The sequence below is a fragment of the Leptopilina boulardi genome, unplaced genomic scaffold (assembly GCF_019393585.1).
Source record: "Leptopilina boulardi isolate dan_hultmark-lab unplaced genomic scaffold, ZJU_Lbou_2.1 LbouV2_249, whole genome shotgun sequence".
Taxonomy (NCBI): domain Eukaryota; kingdom Metazoa; phylum Arthropoda; class Insecta; order Hymenoptera; family Figitidae; genus Leptopilina; species Leptopilina boulardi.
The window spans coordinates 1015415-1037938 of record NW_026137806.1 but is presented as its reverse complement, the minus strand read 5'-3'; the positions used below and the strand labels follow the sequence as shown (position 1 = coordinate 1037938).

Here is a 22524-nt window from a genome sequence, read left to right as displayed (position 1 = left end):
CATCCTTCTATTAAGGTGCGCGCAATGATTGGTCGATTCCATTTGGCGCAAAATATTTCAAATCAATCGTCAAATTTTGTCTCTATTTAAATTTAACAATAAAAAAATAATAATAACTCAAAATATCAATAAACCAAAAAGAGAAATTTTATCTTTTTTTATTAAAAATCTCTCTTTTGTTTTTATCATTAAAGAGATGAATGTTTTGAATTTCCCGGAAAAGAATTTCACAGCCAATGAAAATAGTCCATGTGACAATTATTGAATTTCCTCGCTTTATGATTGGTATTTCCGTTCTAATCGTGTTTCTAATTTGACAGAGGTAAAAAATCAGTGTATTTTAGAACGATTATTAATTTCGGGAATCAAAAAGAAAGAATTCGTGATTTCCTTTTGGTGTTGGAAGTTTTGCAATTTCGCGCACATATAATTTTATTCCCGACCACCCGTTCGTGATTTACGGGGATAGTAAAGTGTGTCAGTTTCATTAATTCTCTTTATGATAATTAACGAGTGATCATCGCTTCAAGCCAAACACACACATATATAGAACAGTAAGTAGTAGCGAAACGAAAGAAAAAAAAAAAAAAAAAAAAACTTGATGTCGATTTGGAAACGCGAGTGACACACCGAAGGTTACAACATCGTGTTCCAGGGAGTTCCAATTTTCATACTAATATACCAATGTTACAATTTTCATTCGCATAATTATCAGAGATTAATTGATTTTTAAGGTATTAGAATTACAAAATTAATTTATCGTAAGTATTATATGAAAAGAAAATTTCTTTAAAAATTTTGCCAGATTTTAATCAATTTTAATCGATTACACCCACTTGTGTCAGCACCTAACCCTTACGACATTTACTCCATTGTCAAAAAACATTTAAATCGCGTATATGGGAGGCATCCATTTTATATTGTTTCCATATATCACTTATACACATGTATATATATACATTTGACGATTACATTGAAAATAATTTTTTAAACATCTATTTAATTTATAATTTTTTTTATTATTTAGATTGTCATTTTTAGAAATGACGTTTATAGAGATTATATATTTTCCTAAATAAACAGTTCTTATCACTGTATATAGCCGAATAATATTGATGATTCATTTTTATTCTCCTTTTATTTTTAGTTATATTTTATTTTTAGATAACAATTTTGTGAACATTGTTTATTAGATTTTTTTTGTGTTGCAATATAAATTGCGAAGTTAAAATAATTTTAACAGCTATAATTATTATTTTCATAATGAAAAAAATTAATTTATAGATGTCGACTGGGCCGACTCACAAATATCGTTACAAAAATGTAGGTCTCGATTCTCAGGAATTGAGGAGACGACGTGAAGAGGAAGGTGTGCAATTACGAAAACAAAAACGAGAACAACAATTGTCAAAGCGAAGAAATGTGCCCAATATTGTCACTGATGATGATAATGTTTCTTCCACTACAGATGAATATCCCACAGTTACTACAACTTTACAGGTAAATCGCTAGCAAAAAATAGATTTGTAAAAATTTCTAATTAAAGATGTATCTGTAATAATAGAAAATAATTTTCCAACAGCAACCAGTAATAACACCAGAAATGGTTCAGGATTTATATAGTGTCAATGTTGAACAGCAATTAGCAGCGACGCAAAAATTTAGAAAGCTTTTATCACGAGAGCCAAATCCACCAATAGATGAAGTTATTCAAACAGGAATTGTTCCGCGATTTGTCGAATTTCTTAGAAATAATGACAACAATACGTTACAGGTAAATAATTTTCAATTATTGAATATTGAATTAGAAAAGAATTTTTAATTTTTACATAAATTATAGTTTGAAGCAGCATGGGCTTTAACTAATATCGCAAGTGGAACATCTCAACAAACACGTATTGTTATTGAAGCTGGTGCTGTACCTATGTTTATATCATTGCTCGGCTCATTGGAATATCCAGATGTTCAAGAACAAGCGGTTTGGGCTTTAGGAAATATCGCCGGTGACAGTCCTGAATGCAGAGATCATGTTTTAAATAATGGCATTCTTATGCCTCTTTTACAGTAATTTATTTACTTTTTTTAATATAATAATTTATCACTTGTTAAAATAATATATAATTTTAATTATTTGAGAATAATGACAAATATTTAATATTTTGTTTTGCTTTTTTTTAGAATTCTTTCGAAAACAACACGTATTTCAATGACACGCAATGCAGTTTGGGCACTTTCAAATCTTTGTCGTGGTAAAAATCCAGCGCCAACATTTTCCCAAGTTGCACCATGTTTACCTGTATTGGCTCATCTTCTCAATCACGATGATTGTGACGTTCTTTCTGACACTTGTTGGGCACTTTCCTATTTGAGCGATGGGCCCAATGAAAAAATTCAAGCCGCTATTGACGCTGGTGTCTGTAGACGTCTCGTTGAACTATTAATGTAAGTTCAAATTCTCGAGAAATAATTAAAAATTTTTAATTTAGTACCTAAATTAATTAATTTTTTTTTGCTCATTAAAGGCATGAACAAAACAATGTAATTAGTGCAGCGTTAAGAGCCGTTGGTAATATTGTAACGGGTGACGATGTTCAAACCCAAGTGGTACTGAATTGTTCAGCGCTTCAATGTTTACTTCATTTATTGGGATCAAATCGCGAGAGTGTTCGCAAAGAAGCTTGCTGGACTGTTTCCAATATTACTGCCGGCAATCCTCAACAAATTCAAGTTCGTCTAATTTGAATCGATTTTTTAAAATGTATTTCGTTACATAAAAATTAACTTCTTTTTTTTCCCCTATTTTTTTTTGTTTTCTTTACAGGCTGTCATCGAGGCAAACATCTTTCCGGTTTTAATAGACATTTTAGGAAAAGCTGAATTTAAAACACGAAAAGAAGCAGCATGGGCAATAACAAATGCAACGAGTGGCGGAACACCTGAACAAATTCGCTATTTAGCAGAGCAAGGTTGCATTTCGCCATTGTGCGATTTATTGACAGTTATGGATCCAAAAATTGTGCAAGTTGCACTCAATGGATTGGAAAATATTCTCCGACTTGGAGAACAAGATGCAACTTTACACAATGGTGTAAATCCATATGCAGTTCTTATTGAAGAATGTTATGGTAACTATTTTTTTTTTTTTGGAAATAAATTTTGAAAAGAAGTATAATTTAAAAGACGAATGGAAAATTGATTTTTTTTCTGCAGGCCTAGACAAGATAGAATTTCTTCAATCACATCAAAATTTGGATATTTATCAAAAGGCTTTTGATATTATTGAACGTTACTTTGGATCGGAGGAAGAAGACACAAGAATTGCTCCATCTGTTGATGCGCAATCACAACAATTTCAATTTACATCACCCGACTCTTCTCAAATACCAATGCAAGGCTTCCAATTTTAAACTATACTATCAATTTTTCTGATATGAAACAAACAAAACAAGAAAAAGTGTCAATATATCCCACAATTTATTCACTACTTGGTGAATCAAAAAACAAACAAAAAAAAAAAAAATATATTCAGGCGACTCGCGTAATTCCTTCCAAAAAAAGAGAAAAAAATAATACAATCGAGAGAGCAATTAACATTTTTTTTCTTTTGTTTAGTCAATTTAAAATTTTTCATTTTTCGAGTCATTGTCATTCAAAAATTTTTCCTTTATCTCTCAAATTTACTGAAACCTCTAAACACTCTACAATTGTAATTTGTTTTTTTTTTCTTTTAATTTTTGGTTAAACCAACTAGGTGTTTAAAAAAACCAAGGTTTCAGTAAAACAAAAAAAAAAAAAAAAAAAAACTAAATAAACTTTAGGTTTAAGTAGAATCTGTTAGGTACTAAAAAAATACACATACACACACACACACTTGGGAAAATGTAAGTCACAATGACGATACTTGGAAATTTAATTTTCAAAACAAGATTTACGATTTATTCAATACACTTTTTTTATTGAAAAGAAATATTTCTTTTTAAAAAAAATTCTCCCTTTAAATAATTTATTTTATACAAAAAAAAACTATTTTTATTTCTCAAGAAAAAAATTACAATTAACAATTTTTTCTATTAAATTTAAAACGTAAATGAAATTTAATATTGAAAATAAAATATTTTTTATTAAAATTCATAAAAATATTTATCAAATTTAAATAATAATTGAAATTAATTTTGAAAAAAAAAAATTGAATTTCATCTCTTGTATCGTCATTGAATTGAAAAATAAATGATTGCGATTGATTAATAAAATAATAATAATAATAATAATAATAAAAGATACTGAGGCAGAAACACAATCAAGTTTGACGTTTAGACTGACTGTGAATTACGGAATAAATAAAAGAAAAAAAAACGAAAAAAAAGAAAATGAAAACAGAGAACTTGCAGGACTTTTTTTTGTTGCAAGACACTGATTGACTGAAGTACGCGACTACGTAGCCAATCACTGGACAAGAAATACGCAACGCGGTACTCAACTCTTACATTAAGTAGGAAAAAAAAAGAAATGAAAACATGACCAATTAAACTTTTTTACTGTAAATATCTCGTAATTTTTTGAAAGGAGAAAGTCCTTCTATACAGAATGCCCTTACAATTAAATAGATCAAAGAAATTAATTTTTAATTTATAAGAATATTTGTCAATAAGAAAGAATTTTTCTTTTTAATATTTCATATTTTATAAATAAATTAAATTCTTTTTTTCATAGTAAAAAAAAAATTGAAAACAAAAACTTAAGAAACAAAATCGTTACTAATTTGTATTTTCACAAATCGGGGAACGTTTTTTTTAAAAAAAAAAAAAAAAATGGCAAGTTTGGACATTCTGTATGAATGACTTTATGACTGTATAAAATGTATTTATTATTTAGGTTCGACGATACTATTACTATATTAATACGAGCACTATACATAGAAAACAACCTACATTTAGTTACCGACTTTTATTTCGACGGAGCTTAACAAAAATTATTGTATTATTATTAGAGAATCACTCATCTGTTTGCTTTGCTAAAAAGAAATAAGATTTTTTTTTTCTTTGTACTATGGGAAAATTTTTGCCGTTTTCTAAAAAGAAAATTTTTTTTTTTAGGATGACTGAATTTATCTCCGAAATTCAAATTTTTCTTGTAACAATTTTCAATTGATCCAATTTTTTAAATAGAGGGAGAGGGAAAATTTTTAGATAAATTTTATTTATATCGATATTTAATTAATTTCGATAAAATTGAATTTACATCTACATTAAATTAAAAAGAACGTAAAAATCAATTGAAAAATACAATTTTTCGTGAGATAATTCATGAATGCCGAATTTTTTTTTTCTTCATTATATAGGATTAATTTGAGTAGATGCCTCGTTGTCAATTGACAATGTCAGAATTTGTTTATAGTCGAAAGACGCGCATTAATCACTATATATATTATATAATTGTTAATGTTATTTTTTTTGTATTGGTCTTTCGATATTAGAAAGAAAAAAAAATGATGTTTGTTATCGTGTTATTGGATAAATAATCAAATATCCAATGCAGTGGTTTTTTTTTAATTTAGAGAAATATATACCTAGGTAATAATTTTCTTGTACAAAGTTATTTTGTTAAATGGCAACGAGGCGATTTTTTTTTTCTATAAAATTTTTTTTCCTTTTTTTTTAATTTTTTTTTTTTTTTTTGTGATTGAAGACGGTATTTGTAACATTACGAGGACTGCCGACAGTTACACAACGCAATTATATTATATATTTATAATTTGTTCGATGAAACGTTAAATTTCATGTTATACTTTCTATCAATATTATTTGAAACAGAAAAGAAAAAAGAAACCATAAAAAAAAGAATCGTGAAATTATTTTGATTTTTTTTTCAATTTTGAATTATTTTAATTATATTTTTTTTTGTGTATGCCTCGAAATTTTTGAGTTTACTTTTTTTTCATTTTATCATCTATTTATCGAAATTTGACAATAGGTCAAAAAGCTAATTACACAGTATTTAAATTACATGCGTCAACTTTGAATAACAAACATTATTCTTTCAATAATTAAATTTTTCTTTAATTATGCGTATGATTAATTTTACATTATATAATTTTTTTTTTTTTTTGTTGAGAAATTATAATTCCGTCAATTTTATTATTAAATAAAAGGCATTGCATTCTCTCTGTATAATCATTCGTTAAGAAGGAAATAAAGTTGATTTTATTGCATTAGAATTTTAATTTAGACTGTGCAATTAGTATATTAGATTTCGATAATAAAAACAAAAAGTTAAATATTATTTGTAATGCCTTATTGAAAGTAAATTCGTCTCTTAAAATAAAAATAAAAAAAAAAATGGCGTTTTTTTCACTTCCTTATTTTTTTTTTTTAATTATTGTAAAATGAATGAAAATTATAATTAAAATAATAATAATAAATTAATTGAGTAAAAAATTAATAAACTGGAAAAATAGAAAAGAAGTTTAAAAATACATAATTTATGTTAAAATTACTAAATTTTATAAAATTTAAAGGTGTCTAAAATTACTCAAAATTAGAAAAATTAATTTATGTTTATTTATCACAAGAAATTCAGATCTTTAATAATTCATAAGCAATCTAATTGAGTTTTTGCTATTAAAAGAAAAGTACGATTTTTTTTTATCACATAAGTTGTAAATTAATCGAAAATTAGGTTTTATAAATATTAACAATTAAGAAACAATATACGACAAAATATCTCACTTTTTTTGTACACATTAAAAAAAAAAATTAAAAAAAAAAGTCTTTACATTTTAATAAATATAATTTTCTTAAAGCTAATAACAAATTTTAAACTTGAGAAATTTTGGTTTTAGGATAATTACGAAGAGAAACAATTTATACAATTAAACAACTAATATCTGAAAAGTTAATGAAAAAAAAATCAAATATGCGACGTTTTGAATAATAATATGATTGCAGTGTCGACAAAAAGTGAAAAATATTATTATTATAACTAAAATTCAGAATAAATTTTTAATTAACACACGAGAAAAAAAAAATAGAGATGTGATTTTTTCTACTGTCAATTAATAATCAAGAGTATTTTTAAATTTACATTGCATATTAAATTCTGGTTTCACGGAGATAATAGGTCCATCAGTGATTCTCGTTATTAGTGGCATTAGAGAGTCCTCTTTAATTCTTCCAGTTAAATTTGATCTCAATTTATTTTCTATAAATCGTAAAGGATTTTCAGATTCATGATAACCTTCGGCTTTCACAGTAATCACATAAATGGCTTGTTGAACCAAAGGATTCTCCCTATCGCAAATAAAGTGAAAAGCCTTTAAGGCTTTATCGTTTATGCTCAAAAAATCCCAAAAGATCTGTAAATAATGAAAATATTTCAAAAATATTTACATATAAAAATTGTTTCATTTAAAATTCAAGGAATTAAATTTAAAAAAAATAAAATATATACTGACTACAGATTTTCGTTGAGGAATAACCAATCGTAATTTATCAATAACATCGCCAGTGTCACTGTTTAATTGTGTTGGTTTAACTGTGAGACTTTTTTCAGTTCCAAAAGCCATTCTACCAAGTTCACCGATTGTCAATGCCAAACAACTCATTAAATCATTACGATCAGCAAATAAGACAAATATCGATGGCCTCGTTGGATTATTAATAACATCAATAATACCCGAATAAATTTCGGGCCAAATTTTTTTCTCCTGATTACGAAATTCTTTTTTCAATTCACGTATTTCATTTTCAACATTTTTTAAAATTTTCTCTCTACTTTCTGGCGTACTATTATTATTATTATTATTATTAATGGCAAAAACTTTTTGCATTTCTGGAAAAATGAAAAATAATCCAATAATAATAAATACAGATATTATTATAATGAATAAATTGCTATTAGTTGATTCATTATTTTTTGATGTATTATTTAAACTTAAAGTGAATTCATTTTTATTTGTGCTATTTGAACTTTGATTGGATTTTGTGGAATTCCTTCTTTTTTTAATAGTTGAAGAATAATTTTTGTTTCTTTGAGGATTTGGTGAGGGTGTTTTTGATGATAGTGATGAAGAATGTGAATTTACATTGTCAGTGTTACTATTATCACTGTCATCACTTTCATCACTATAATTACTGTTTGATGATTCTGAATTATTAAATTCGTGATTATAGTGAAACTTTCGTTGATATGACATTTCGTCGGATAATCTTGGCAATGATGCTCTACTTCTTGGTGTTTTTGAAGGTAAAAATTTTTTTTCTCTACATCTAACCTATAAATAACACGAAATACAAAATTTATTGTATATATTAATAAAATTAAGTTTTTTTTTATTTTTTATAAATAAAATAAAATGAAAAATATATTTAAAATTTCAATTATTACTTTTAATAAGTAATATTAATATAAACTCTTAAATATATATAATTAAAAAATAACAGTACTTGTAAATCAGGATTATACATATCCCTTGCGTTGAAACTGTAAATTAATGTCCACAATTAATTAATAACTTTTTAGAAGCTAAACGTTTTTTAAAAAAATTAATTTACTTCTTTATTATCGCTGACTAGATAAATAAATTTAGAAACGTATTTTTTTTTTGGATGACAGATTTGTTTTGATATAAAAAAAAGAATCACATCAAAACATGGAACATGGAACGCATTTAACAATAAGGTTGATACACAATATGAAAATGACATATTTTGGACGTTCTACTATATATTTTTTTAAATGTGCATTCTCAACCCTGAAATCAACAATGCTACCAACAACAAAAAATGAAACGTCAAGTTGTGTATTTATGATTCAGTAGAATTTTATAATGAAGAGAAATTATTAAAAATCAAGAATTAAAAATGACGTGACTGAATTTATTTTTCTAAATAATTGACATGAAAGTTTCATAGAGTAGTTGAATTAACAAAAGTAATGTTGAAATAAAAGAGATTTGCAAATATAATTGAAGGATGTGTACCGGTCCAATGAAAAAAGTATTCCATTGGGGTCCACTTACAGCATTAGGTATGAGAAAAATTAAAATAATTATAATAATTGAATAGTGTTTCTTTTTTGTTTATCTACTTTTAGACTTTCTCACACATATTTCAAACATTTAACATATAAATTATTAATTTGAGATGTTTTTCAATAACATTAAATTTAAGGTTATGTAACTGTTTATACTTTGCAATTTTGTGAATAATAGCGCTAAATTTAAATAAATGCAAATCAATTTTTTACTTACAAATAAAAATAGCTTCAATTATTCGTTGAATAAATTATTTTTAATTCAATTTATCATTTAAATTTCATTATTTAGTAAATTCAATGTTTTATTTAAATTACATTGTTAATTAAATTCAAATATGTGGTAATTAAATTATTTTTAAATCCAATTATTTCGAATATTAAAATAAAAAGGTCTATTAAAATTATAAATATTATAATTATATGTTATGTTTATATATTATATTTAAATATATAATTAAATTATTCCAAGTAATTTAATTTAATTTATTTAATGAACTAATGATGCTAATTAATTTAAAAATGTTCAATTTAGAAAAAAATTATGAATTTTCAAAACATATTTTTAATTTCAAAAGAATAATATAAATATATAACTTGTGTTTAATTTATTACTTTTTAATTAGGATTAAAAATAAATAATTTTATTATTTGTTCAAAAAAAAAAAAATTGCAAGAAGGAAATAAAAGTTCAGAATTAAATTATTCATTATATTTGTTAAATAATCTATTATTTAATTAAATATAATTGTAAAATTAGTATAATTACAAACTTAATGTAAAATTATATCTATATTTTAAAAAAAATTATTTTTGAAATTTATTTAAATATATTTTTTGTACTATACGCATAATTATATTAAGTAGACTTCTCTTTTATATATATATATATATATATATATATATATATATATATATATACGTGACTATTAATTTCATTAAGATCTCACCTCGTTTTCACAATACAAATCACTTGAATCAATGGAAATATTCTTATATTGTGATATCATGTTTATTATTTACGATTTTTCTTTTGTTGAGAAATGATTAATGAATTTCCACTCCTTATCACTGATTAAAGAATATATTCTCTGCGTTGGAGAAAATTGTTTATTCTTTCTTTTTTTTTGTTTTCTATTTTTATCTTTCACGCTCTTTAATATATATATATATATATATATATATACGATTTGATGTTATAAAATTTCACAAAATCTTTATTTTGCATTTATTTTTATTATTATTTTTATATATACTCTTAACAACAAACATCATGAGCGGGAACATTTGTTGTTTTTAATATTTCCCTGAAATTCTCAATATCATTTGTCACCTTTTTCGAAGAGTCAGTTAATTTTTTTTTATTTGTCATTGTTACATTTTTTGTAAAATTTTCCTCGGCGCACACAATTTCCCTGTAGAGAATTATGAATAGGTGTGAATTTTTTTTTTTTTTTTTTTTTTTATTTCTATTCTGAGAAAGTAGAAAATAATAAAAATTGAATAATTAACTCACCATTCACTTCTTCGTGTAATGGGATAAACTCTTGATAAATTAAAACCATGAGATGATGCAGCCAAACTTATTGTGTAAGCTCCCATATTTTTCCAAATTAGCCAATCGCCAATTTCAAATTCTGGAAGTGAAATATTTTTCAAAATGCAATCTTTTTCATCGGCTGTTTGTCCCCACATTATGCTGACAAATTTTTTATTGCTTTGTGTCTAAAAATTATCAAAAAAAAATTTAATTTAAGTTTATTATAAAATTTTTTTTTTTTTTTAATTAAAACAGAGAAAAGAGAAAAACTAAAAATAGAAGAAGGAAAAAGTAATTAAAATAAAAATGTTTTATCTTTTGAAATTTGCTTATTTTGTTAAGCTCACTAGTAAAATTTTCCTGCATCATTGAAAATTCCTCGTTGACTTACTTTTCTTAAGGAAGTTGGAACTCTTGCTTCCAATCCCATCATTTCGTCTTTAAATGATCCAAATACACCTTCATTAATATAGTAAAAAAATCGTTCTTCATTCCCATGGTGAAATCTTTTTTTCCCTTGAACTTGTGCAACTAATTTAAATGCTGAAGTAACATAATATCTTCCGGGTTCACTGATTATTTTTATTGATGAATCGACATCTTTTAAAGCTTCATTTATTACTTCTGCAAACTATTGAATAATTTTTTTTTTTACTATTAGAAATAATGTTTATAAAAATTTGAATTGGTTTTTTTTTTCAGAAAAAAAAGAAGTGTACTCACTTCTTGTATATTTGCATCAGTTTCTCCGGGGAATCCCCCGCCAATATCAATAAGACACACTTCATTGCATCCAATTAATTTTGCATAATCGATTAAATTATTGCAGATCTTAATTCCTCGACAATAAGCTGTTATTTCTCTACAAAGGCTACCAACGTGAAAACTAAAGCCATGCAAATGAAGTCCCAGTTTTTTTGTCAAATTAATTAATTCCTTTGCCTCATGATCGGGATCACAACCAAATTTATTGCCCAAATTTATTTCCGCTTTTTTTGCATCACAACGTATTCGAATCACAATTCTATTTTAAATATTACATATATATAAAATAATATAAATTTTATATTATTAATTTTTTAATTTAAATTTATTTTTCAAATAAATTTTATGTAAATTTATTTTATTTATTATAAAAATTATTTTTTAATACCTTTTATTGAACAATAAGAAAACATCCTGTTTACGATGTTAATGAAAAAAAAGGGAAATACAAATTAATTACTCACTTTGCTTCTGGAAAAATACTTTTAATTTTATGTATTTCATTCGGATTGTCAACTGTCATTCTTTGAATACCAACTTTTTTGGCGTATTTCAAGTGTGATGGAAATTTTACTGGATGAGCAAAAATTATTCTATCTCCTGTAACTCCACATTCCATAACTTGCATTATTTCTTGCTAATAAATAAAAAAAAGTAATATAAAATAAATAAACGTTTGAGTAAAATTAAAAGGAAATATAATAAATTTAATAAAATATAATTATTTAATATTAATTAAAATAAATATTTCATTAAGTAATCATTTAATTAACACTTTTTTCATTTCGTCAAATCGCAAAAAAAAATTTATTGAAATATTTGAATTTTATTCCCATAAAAATTTTAATAAAACCTAATAAATTTCCGTTTTTAAAAAATTGATGATAAGTAATTCATAGTTCGAATAATTAATTGCTATTCATATGTCTGTGAAATACGTGTAAAAAAAGAGTTTATGCATTTGAAATAAAAATTGTGAACGAAGTTCGAGATAGAATTCTTTTTTTTTGCTTTTTTAATTTACTGAACAATCTGGTATTGAAGCATTCATACATTTAATTATACAATTCAAAATGAAGTTACTCGGAAACAGAAAGAATTAATTAAAAGCGAAGGAAAAAAAAACTTGGATTCACTCTAGATTCTTTAAATGTTTATAGTTAAATAATTATTTTATTCTATTTAGAATTAAATTATTGTTAATTTTATAAAGTTATAATTATTAATTTTTTGATATCGAACAATTTTTTTTTCTCAACTCACCAGCGAAGCGCAATCGAAATTTCCATTGAGTGCGGCTATCGTTTTAATAACCATTGAATTCGAATTGCTTTTTACGGCTAAAAAAAATATTATATCATACGTTGAGAAAATTTATTAATCAATCAGAGTAGAGGAAAAATTATAAAATCATAATTTACATAATATTTTATACTGAATCAAAAAGGGGAAATTTACATCTGTAATATTTTTTTTTTTTTTTTTAATATTATATTTATATATTTTATAATTTCTTTGACAATTTTTTTTTATTTCACGATTTACTTACCAAAATGTGGTGTTATTCTTGGAAATTCCTTTAACCACATTTTATGTTTTCTTATTAAGTCACCGACATCGAGAACGAAAAATGAATCTTCGTCCATTTGTGTTTTAGTTATTTTTTTAATAATATCTTCATCAGTTATAAAATCATCGACAATTTCGACGCCTGTTACTTGAAGACAATTCATTTTTTTTTAAATGATTTATTTAATAATTCTTTTAATAATAAAAAAAAGAAGAAATTAACAATTAAAAAAAATATATATTTTTTATGTAAAATAAAAAGAAATAAATTAAAATGAAGAAAATAAAAAATAAAAATTAATAGAAATATCTATTGGTTTATAAGGATGTGTATCAAAAAAGTATATATTGTTATTAAAACGATACAGAAGCAACTGAGCCTTTCATGAGTGTAACGCATTGTTTTTGATAAACTCTTTTTCCCACTGAATTCACAAAGGACACTTGAGAATCATATTTCTACACATCTGATTGGTTTAAAAGTCATTCGTTTGTTTAAAATCATTTTCTAATTTTTTTTTTTTTTTTTTTTGTTGTTGCATTTTTCATATGAAGAAAATGACAAAACCATATTTATTACATAATTGTTCATTGATTTCTACTTGAAATGTTATTCATTAAAAAATATTTTTTTAAATTTATTTTCAAATAGAATAATGCCAAAAATATAACAAATTGATAATTATAGATACGATGAATACCTTCATTATTCTGGTTATCATATTAAAGAAAAGACACTAATCTTTTGTAAATGAGATCGGGCTTTAAATAGAATTTAAAAAAAAAAGAAATTTTACATTCATTTTTTTCATATGAGTGAATATTTTTATTATAAGATTTGTTTTATCTCCGCGTAAAAAAAAAAGATTTGTTATAAAAATTGTTTCCTCATTTAATTTTCTATCTGGAGGTATCAATTCTTTAAATTATAATCTTAGATTATAATAATAATAATTATAACAATTACCATCGATTGGGGTAAATTTGTAACACGCAATTTTTTTTTTTTTTTAATCTTAATAGTGAATTATTGAGGGTATTATTAAAAGTAAAGGATTATATAATTTAAAAATGATAAAATAAAAAATTTTCTTTATGTTTCAGCTCTCATTAAAATAATTACATTGATGACAATACATTGCAGTAGACAATTGATGTTACCGCAAGAAAGTTTTTTGGGTGCAATGAATTTTTTACTTTTCTCTGCTCTCAGTGGATCGACACTCTATCATTTTATATATTCCATTTACGAGGGACCAGGATTTTTACCCTTGAATTGGATGCCGGTTAATAAACAATTTATTAATTATAATTATTTTTAATATTCATTTAGTCGAATTTTAATTAAATTATTTTTAATTAATTAAAATTACAGAAAAATGAATCTGATTGTGAATTTCTTCAATTTTGCTCAATTTGTCAAGGATATAAAGCACCAAGATCTCATCACTGCAGAAGTTGTAAGTTATATAAAAAATTAAATATACAATATACTTTTGTTAACTAGTTTTTTTTTTTAATCGTTGAATTCACATAAATAATTTAGTTTTCGAATAAATATACAATTATATTGGATAAAAAAATAGGATTTGAAAATTTGTAGACAAATCAATTTTTATATGCCTTTAATTGGACAATATTTCGAAATTTATTCTCGATTTTTATTGTTTTCAGGAATTTAATAAATGTATTTTATAATTTTCATCTAATTAAACCGGTTGTAGGCAAATAATTTTGTTTTTTTTTTCTTTAATGTTATAAATTAAATTTTTTTTTTAATATTCGTTTCAAAATAATCATTATTTTTCTTTTTTTGAAAAAAATGTTTATTATTTTTTCATATGTAATTTTTAGGCGGTCGCTGTGTTATGAAAATGGACCATCATTGTCCATGGATAAATAATTGTGTTGGACATTTAAATCATGGATATTTCACGGCATTTTTAGCAAGCGCCGTTGGTGGCTCTCTACTTTCGACAATTATTTTAATTTCATGGATAATGACAATTTTTTCACCAAGAACCATGAAATTTCCACCACCATCGTTATTTATTCTTTTTTTTGCAATTTTTACCATAAGTCTGTCAATTGGTGTCGTCATTGCTGTTGGCATGTTACTTTATTTTCAAGTAAGTCTCGCTCAATTTTTCTATTATGTAACTGATATTTAAAAATTTTATTTTTACTCCCAACTTTATTTTCTTTCCGATTTTAGGATTTAATGAATTTTTATTTCTATTAATTTAATTTTAATTGTTTTTTTTTTAATAAATTATTTTAATTTTTTTAAATTTACATTCAATTCATTTAATATTCATAGATTGTCGCTATTGTAAGAAATAGAACTGGAATTGAAGACTGGATATTCACAAAGGCGCAATATCGTCGTTACAAAACAAATGAAATATTTATTCATCCTTATGACATTGGAATGAAGGAAAATATAAAGCAAGTAATTTCTCATCACTGTATTCCGTCAGGTGATGGAATTCATTGGCCTGTTATTGATGGCTGTGATCAATATACACTAACTGTAAATATTTCGTTAATTTTTTAATTTTCTATTTAAAAAAAAAAAATTCTTTTTTTTTTATTCTACATAAAAAAGTATTATATTTATTTATTATTCAAAAAAGAATTGATTTATTTTTTTCCATCTTAAAAATTAATTTCAATTATTTCAGCGGGAACAATTGGCCCAAAAAATGGAAAAACGTCGACATGCCCGAAAATTTCGAATTGTTGCACCAGCATCGGGATCATGGCTGCCTATAAGTCATGGTTTCAAAGTATTTTGTTCGCCACCATTCACCAATGATTCGCGAATTAAATTGAAAATTGGTGACGTAGTAAACGTCACTAGACGACACAAGTTTGTATTAATTTTTTTCTTATAAAATAATTTTTAATCTTCCCTAATGGCGTAGAATATTCATCAAAAAAATTTTATTTCTTTTTTTACAAGTTTTATTAAAATAGAAATTTTGTTTAATTAATAAAATAAAAAATAATTTTATGGAAATTATATCAAATAAAAATTCTTTTATGTAAATATATTTTGTTGAATATTTAACAATATTTCATTCAATTAAAGAAAAATCTAATTAAATAGAAGAAATTTCTATTGAATAAATATTGTGTTTAATAGAAATTTTTTCTTTAATTAAATATTGAATTAAAGAGAAATTCTAATAGATATAAATTCATTCATTGAAATTATAAATTTATAATGTTTATTTGTTTTCTTTTTTTTAATCTAATTTTCTGATTTTTCTTTGTGTACAGATATTGGCTTTTTGGTGAGAGAGAAGACGAGGGTTCCGGTGACAATAAATTGAATCGCATTCGAGGCTGGTTTCCTCGACCGTGCGCGATTGAAGTCATCGAAAATCAAAACGAACAAATTTCCCATTTTAAGGTGGATTAACAACTGCAAATTTTTCTAAGGTTTTTATTTCAATTTTTTTTTTTCTTTATCTATTTCCCGATTTTTAAATTAATTTTTAATTTCTAAAATGTCTGATGATTTTCTTTTATCAATTGAACATTTTTTAATTCTAATTTCGTTGATTATTTTTATTGACGATTATTTAATAATTTTTATTTTCTGATTTAAGTAAAAAAAAAAAAAAATTGCTATTTTAATTGTATGCAATTAAATTGAATAATTTTTTTTCTTTTGTGTAAAACGAAAGCGCACAGTTATCGTGAAGTTTTCTTCATTTTTTCTTTTTTTTTTTTTTTAATATCTAAACGAAACTCTTCGAGGAATTGCATATTTATAATGTCGATGTATTTTATCATCAAAAGAATAATTCAACTTTTTTTTCTATTTTCTTTTTTTGAATTTTAGAATTTCAAATTCTAAACGAAAATATATTTATATTGGCATTTTATAGCAAAATATAAATACGCCATTGCCAAATATTAAATATTTAAGTGTTTAAATAAATATTTTCCAATGGACATTTAATGTTTCATTTTCTTTCTCTTTTTAGGCAATGATTATTTTAGGAAATTTTTTTTCTTTTCTTTCTTTTTTTTGAGACTTTAATTATTTTGATTTATTTTACGTTTCTTCAATTTTTTTTTTAAAGTTTTTATAAATTAAAAGCATTTTTATTTGTTTTTGGAATTTTATAATGAAAAGAAGTGTAGAAATGGGAAAAATTGGAAAATATATTCAGTTTTGACGAATTATATGCAATGGGTTATTCCGCTCGGAATATTTTGCTGCATAAACGTCCGAGACTGAAAAGGCCAGGAAAATCAATATGATTGTATGAAAAGTCGTATTTACACACGCGTATAAAAATATATATATATATATATATATAATATATTGTGATATAATATAAAACATAACGAAAAAGTCACGCATAGCGTGTTTATTGTATTTTTTAAAAATTTTATTTTTATTTTTTTGTTTAACACCTTTTGCGTTTATTGATGTTCAAAATAAAAATTAAATTTACTTTTCATGTTTACTTCCATATATATCAATTAATATAGATAATGAAAAGGCGTCAACGGAATTATTGCAATAATGACTTCCTGATTTTTCAGATAATATGTCATTAGCTATATTTTGTCGTGTGATCTTATTTACACTGATAAATAAATATATATATATATATATATATATATATATATATGTATATATTTATAATACATATAAATTTATCAGTCGAGAGTTCAATGTTCTAGAAAACGTTGACAATACAAAAAGAAAAGAACAAAAAATTATGAAATCTGGATAATGATTTGTTTGTGTAATAGATTTTCAAATATTTACTGTAAATTGAGGGTTTTCTTGTCTTTTTCTTCTTCTTATCATTGAATTTTTATTTAATTGATTTAATAGAAATTTTATTGTTGTTGACAATAATTGATTTTATTAAATTATAATATGAAATTTAATTTTAATACCCCTTAAGAAAATAAATGGAGAATTTAAAATTTTTTTCAATTACCGGAAATAGGTAAAATAGACATTTCCGTTTACTGAACAGGATTGAGAATTTAAAATAAAAAATGTAAATACTTTTTTTTTAAATTGATTTTTATAAAATTTAAAAAATATTTTATTGTAAATTATATTTAAACAAAAAATTGTAAATAGTAGGATTTTTATTTATTGAATTAGAAGAAGAGTTCAATTTTTTTTTTTTTTTGAGTTAACCTCAAAATGAGAAAATCTCAATATTCTTGAAGAAATTTGATGACCACGTGTTTGTTACTTTGGAACAAGTGAAAAAGTTTAATTCTTGTGAATAAAGTATTTTTATTTATTTATTAAATAAATAAAACGCGAAGAAAATTTGTGTGTGAATTGAAAAAAGTTATTTTTAAAAAAAATTCCATTTTTCTAATATAAACAGGCAAGTAATTTTTTTATTTCATAAATTCATTATTATAATCTTTTTGGAATTTTTAACTATTAAAAAAATTTGTTTCTAACAATTTCTTTCTATTAAATAGAATTATAACATTATTAGAATATAATAAATTTATTATTTTCTTTCGAATTAAAAATTTATTTTTATCATTTCTATCTATAATATCGTTTAATATAATCATAAATTAATTATTTTTCCTTGTTCTGTTTTGTTTACAAACTTTGTGTGTTATTTTTTATTTTATTATTAAGTAATTAAATTAAAGATTCAATCGATTTTAATTAAAAATGGACATATTTTATTTTTATAATAATAAAAATTAATTTATTTTTACTAACAATTAATAATTTAAAAAATTAACGAAACATTTAGTAAAAAAATTTTGTATTTTTCATTTCAGATGTGAAATTTTGAAAAGAAAAGTTTTCTACCATATTTTTAAAACAATGTCAAAGGAAAAAAGTGCAGAAACGTCTTTGAATATATCATCATCAGAAAAAAATGAAACAATTCCGGATAAATTTAAAGATTCATCTGAAGATTCGAGAAAAATTACAGATTCATCCAAGGATTTAAATGAAATTAAAAGCTCGTCTGAGGACTGTGAAAAAATAGATTCTTCTAAGGACTTGAATGAAATTAAAGATTCATTTGAGGATTGTCAAAAAATAAGTGATTCTTCTAAAAATGATAATAAATATGAAAATTCTTCTATTGTCTCTAATAAAATAGACAATTTTTGTAAATATTGTCAAAAAACTAAAGATTATTTTGAAAATAATGATAAATTTGATGATTCTTCTAATGAAAATAATAAAATTCAAGATTCATCAAAAAATGAAAATAAATTTCTTGATTCTCTACAAGACGAGCAGGAAATTGAAGATAATTTTGAAAATTTCAATAAAATGGAAAATTCTTCTAACATTAATAATAATAATAATAATAATAATAATAATACAATTGAGAATTCTACTAACGAGAATAATAAAATTGAAGATTCTTCCGATGTCCATGATGAAATAAACGATTCTTCTAAAGATGTTAATAACGATAAAAATTCTTCTACAGAAAATAGTAATAATAATATTGAAAATTCTTCAAAAGAAATTAATGACATTGAAAATTTTTCTAAACAAAATAATGATATTGAAGATTCTTCAAAAGAAATTAATGACATTGAAAATTTTTCTAAACAAAATAATGATATTGAAGATTCTTCAAATGTTCATGATAAAGTAGAAAATTCATTCGAAAATTGTCAAAATAAAGAAAATTCTTCTAAACAAGATAATGATATTAAAGATTCTTCTAATGTTCATGATAAAGTAGAAAATTCTTCCGAAGATTGTCAAAAATATGAAAATTTATCTAAAAATGATAATAAAATTGATGATTCTTTAAAAAATAATAATGAAATTTCCGATGATTGCATTATAATAGAACCGGAAATAATTCCCAAAAATTTTGAAGTAATTACCATAATTGATGAATTATCACCTTCTAAAGATTTAACAAAAATTCCAAAGGATATTAATATTAATAATCATAATAATAAAGTTTCAGAGAAAATTCAAATTAAAAACACAAATTTCGAAAGAATAAAAATATCAAAAAAGAAAAAAAAAAGGGGGGGACGTCAAAAACATTTAAAAATGGTTGAAAACTTTAGAAATCTGCTTTTGGTATCAGAAAATGATGGAGAATCTTGTTTAAAGACAAATCAAGGAATTATTTCAAATTTTGATAATTTTTCCAATCAAGAAATTGTTAATCAAGAAAATGTAAATAAAAAAAATGTAAATCAAGGAAATAATAGAATTAATTTTAATTCAGGAAATACATATCAAAAATTTATTGAAAGTTTGTCGAAAATTAATAAGGGACAAAATAGTAAAAATTCTCCATCGACATTAGAAATTGAATCATCAAATTCCGTGAAAAATCCAATAAATTCAAAACGAAAAAAACAAAATGATTTATTGATAAATCCATCGAAAAAATCACGAATTCATGAGACAAATTCATTAGAATTGAGAAATTTGGAGCCAATTCAAATCAATCAACAATATTCCCATAATTCACAAATTTATCCCAATACTGAGGAATATGAATCAAATTTTTGTGAAAATTTTTTTACAACCGTTAATAATGAAATAATTTGTAATTCTCGTCAATTACCCGAAAAGCAAATGTCATTCGATAAAAGTAGATTGGGAACAAGAAATTGTCAAAAAATCATTGACAATAAAATTTTTCGTTTTGATAATGAATATTTCGATTCAAATATACAAAATCGAAATTTAATTAATTATTCCAATAATTTGTTTGCCAATGATATTTCAAATACATTTCAAATTCCAGAATTTTCGAATTATTCACAAGAATTTAATTATTTAACATCATCATCATCAAATTATCATCAACCGTCCACTTCAGGAAATGTTGAATGTTACATTCAACCAGTAACATTTCCCAATGAAATGCAATCATTTATTGAAATACAAGATCGTGAACAAATGTTAAAAACAAATAAAAATAGTTTTCTTTCTATGAAAAGAAAACGTTTAACCGATCAGGAATTATTTACACAAAATAATGATTTAATAAAAGTTATTGTACCCGATGATTTTCGCAAAAATGGAATAACACGAATTCAAAAGAATAAAATTGCAAATGATATTTTATTGGAAATTACAAAAATTAAGAGAGGACCATATCCAATGTTTAAGGATACTTATATACGTCATGGTGGAATTATTGTTGAATGCGATGACGAATGGTCAAGGGATTGGTTAATTGATGTGATACCAAATTTAAAACCATGGACAAACGCTCAACTATCAGTGGTTGATGTCCAATATCTTGAAAAATTTTATCGTGCCGTCTTTTGGATTCCGGGACCATTTGAAAAGCCAAAAATTGTTTTACATAAACTTGAAAAATTAAATTCAACATTAAATACAAGAAAATGGAGAATACATTCACATGAGGAGACATCAATACCTGAAGGTTTTCATCTTTTTTTGGGTATTCCAAATAGTTCAGTGAATTCCCTTAAAGAAATGTATATACAACCATTTACGGATTCATTCAAAGGATTCATAACAATTTCAAAAGTAGAGGATCATTACTAAAAAAAAAAAAATATGTTACGTAAGATTTTATAAAAAAAAAAATTGCTAATATAAGACATTTTTTTTTAATTTACATTCACTTATAAACGTGTCATTAAATTAATGTAGAAATATTTCATATTTCAATGGGATATATATATATAATTTAAAAAAAAGTTGTGAATAATTTCAAAGGAATGTTTAATACTTAAAATATTAAGAAATATTCTCTATACTGAAACACTAGGAATATATTTAAAATATATTCCATTCAAATATTAGGAATATTGCTAAAAAAAATATTTTACTGAAATATTAAAAATATTCCATTGAAATACTAGAAATATTCCTAAGAAATATTTCACTGAAATATTAGAAATATTCCACTAAATTACTATAGAAATATTCCTTAAAAAAAAATAATAGAAATATTCTTAAAAAATATTTCAATGAAATTTTTGAAATATTCCTAATCAATTTGATTAAAATATTGAAGAATTTTTTTCAAAACAAATATTTCTCTAAAATGTTAAAAGTTTTACTATTAAAAAAAAAAAATTTAAACCTAAATACTAGGGACATTACATAAAAAGTATTATAGTAGAGTATTATAAATATTTTTTTATAAAAAAAATGTCATTGAAATACAAGAAAAATTTCCCCCAAAAAAAAATTATATAAAAATATTCCTTCGATATGTTAGAAAAAAACATTTTCAAAATAAAATATTTTTTGTTTTTTTTTTCTTTTTGAAAAATGTTTATTTTTATATTGACATCTAAATTATTATAATTTTTCTCAGGATTATTGTTTATTTTGTTAAACTATTTTTCGATTAGAACATAATTAAATTTTAGTTAAAAAAAAAGAAGAATTAAATTGTTTGTTTAAATAAAAGATAATTGAAGAAAACATGTTGTCTTTTTTTTTTGTCTGAATTAGGATAATTATTATTATAAATATGCGTATATAAAAGAAATTAACAAGTAAGTAAAAGTAAATGAATTTTATACTATGTCATAATTACAAGTTTTAATAATTTGCATTTTTTTCAAAATTCGTTTCGTTTAAAAAAAAATTAATAAGTTTAATAAAATATTATTTA

The 22524-nt window shown here is 23.4% G+C and overlaps 4 protein-coding genes across 10 annotated transcripts; 2 read left to right on the top strand and 2 right to left on the bottom strand.

Moving 5' to 3' along the window:
* The first annotated feature begins 368 nt into the window (after positions 1-368).
* On the top strand, positions 369-3803 carry LOC127280744 (importin subunit alpha-7). Of its 3 annotated transcripts, none has more exons than XM_051303978.1 (8): positions 369-554; positions 1285-1500; positions 1583-1774; positions 1841-2064; positions 2179-2442; positions 2523-2727; positions 2822-3125; positions 3211-3803. In XM_051303978.1, exons 2-8 carry the CDS (start codon positions 1285-1287, stop codon positions 3405-3407), a joined length of 1602 nt encoding a protein of 533 aa, XP_051159935.1. In that variant the 5' UTR covers positions 369-554; the 3' UTR covers positions 3408-3803. The 3 variants fall into 3 exon arrangements, with proteins under 3 accessions (XP_051159935.1, XP_051159936.1, XP_051159937.1); XM_051303979.1 differs by lacking the exon at positions 369-554 and adding an exon at positions 578-734; XM_051303980.1 differs by lacking the exon at positions 369-554 and adding an exon at positions 604-761.
* LOC127280747 (uncharacterized) lies at positions 3711-8670 on the bottom strand. Its single transcript, XM_051303983.1, has 4 exons — positions 8550-8670; positions 8442-8478; positions 7451-8269; positions 3711-7351 (listed from the first exon to the last, which is right to left on the bottom strand). The coding sequence occupies exons 2-4, from the start codon at positions 8460-8462 to the stop codon at positions 7052-7054; spliced, it is 1140 nt and encodes a 379-aa protein (XP_051159940.1). The 5' UTR covers positions 8463-8478; positions 8550-8670; the 3' UTR covers positions 3711-7051.
* Positions 8671-8791: 121 nt separating this feature from the next.
* On the top strand, positions 8792-22294 carry LOC127280742 (palmitoyltransferase ZDHHC6). Of its 4 annotated transcripts, XM_051303976.1 has the most exons (8): positions 8792-9024; positions 14009-14190; positions 14280-14364; positions 14759-15033; positions 15225-15437; positions 15589-15776; positions 16190-16351; positions 18704-18840. In XM_051303976.1, exons 1-7 carry the CDS (start codon positions 8970-8972, stop codon positions 16329-16331), a joined length of 1140 nt encoding a protein of 379 aa, XP_051159933.1. In that variant the 5' UTR covers positions 8792-8969; the 3' UTR covers positions 16332-16351; positions 18704-18840. The 4 variants fall into 4 exon arrangements, with proteins under 4 accessions (XP_051159933.1, XP_051159932.1, XP_051159931.1 ...); XM_051303975.1 differs by lacking the exon at positions 18704-18840 and having other exon boundaries at positions 8793-9024; positions 16190-16736; XM_051303974.1 differs by lacking the exons at positions 8792-9024; positions 14009-14190; positions 14280-14364; ... (1 more) ...; positions 15225-15437; positions 15589-15776 and having other exon boundaries at positions 16215-16351; positions 18704-22294.
* On the bottom strand, positions 10056-19302 carry LOC127280745 (ornithine decarboxylase 2-like). Of its 2 annotated transcripts, XM_051303982.1 has the most exons (8): positions 19284-19302; positions 12885-13046; positions 12599-12675; positions 11800-11972; positions 11294-11594; positions 10962-11201; positions 10547-10755; positions 10056-10445 (listed from the first exon to the last, which is right to left on the bottom strand). In XM_051303982.1, exons 2-8 carry the CDS (start codon positions 12979-12981, stop codon positions 10289-10291), a joined length of 1254 nt encoding a protein of 417 aa, XP_051159939.1. In that variant the 5' UTR covers positions 12982-13046; positions 19284-19302; the 3' UTR covers positions 10056-10288. The 2 variants fall into 2 exon arrangements, with proteins under 2 accessions (XP_051159939.1, XP_051159938.1); XM_051303981.1 differs by lacking the exon at positions 19284-19302 and having other exon boundaries at positions 12885-13275.
* Positions 22295-22524: the final 230 nt, after the last annotated feature.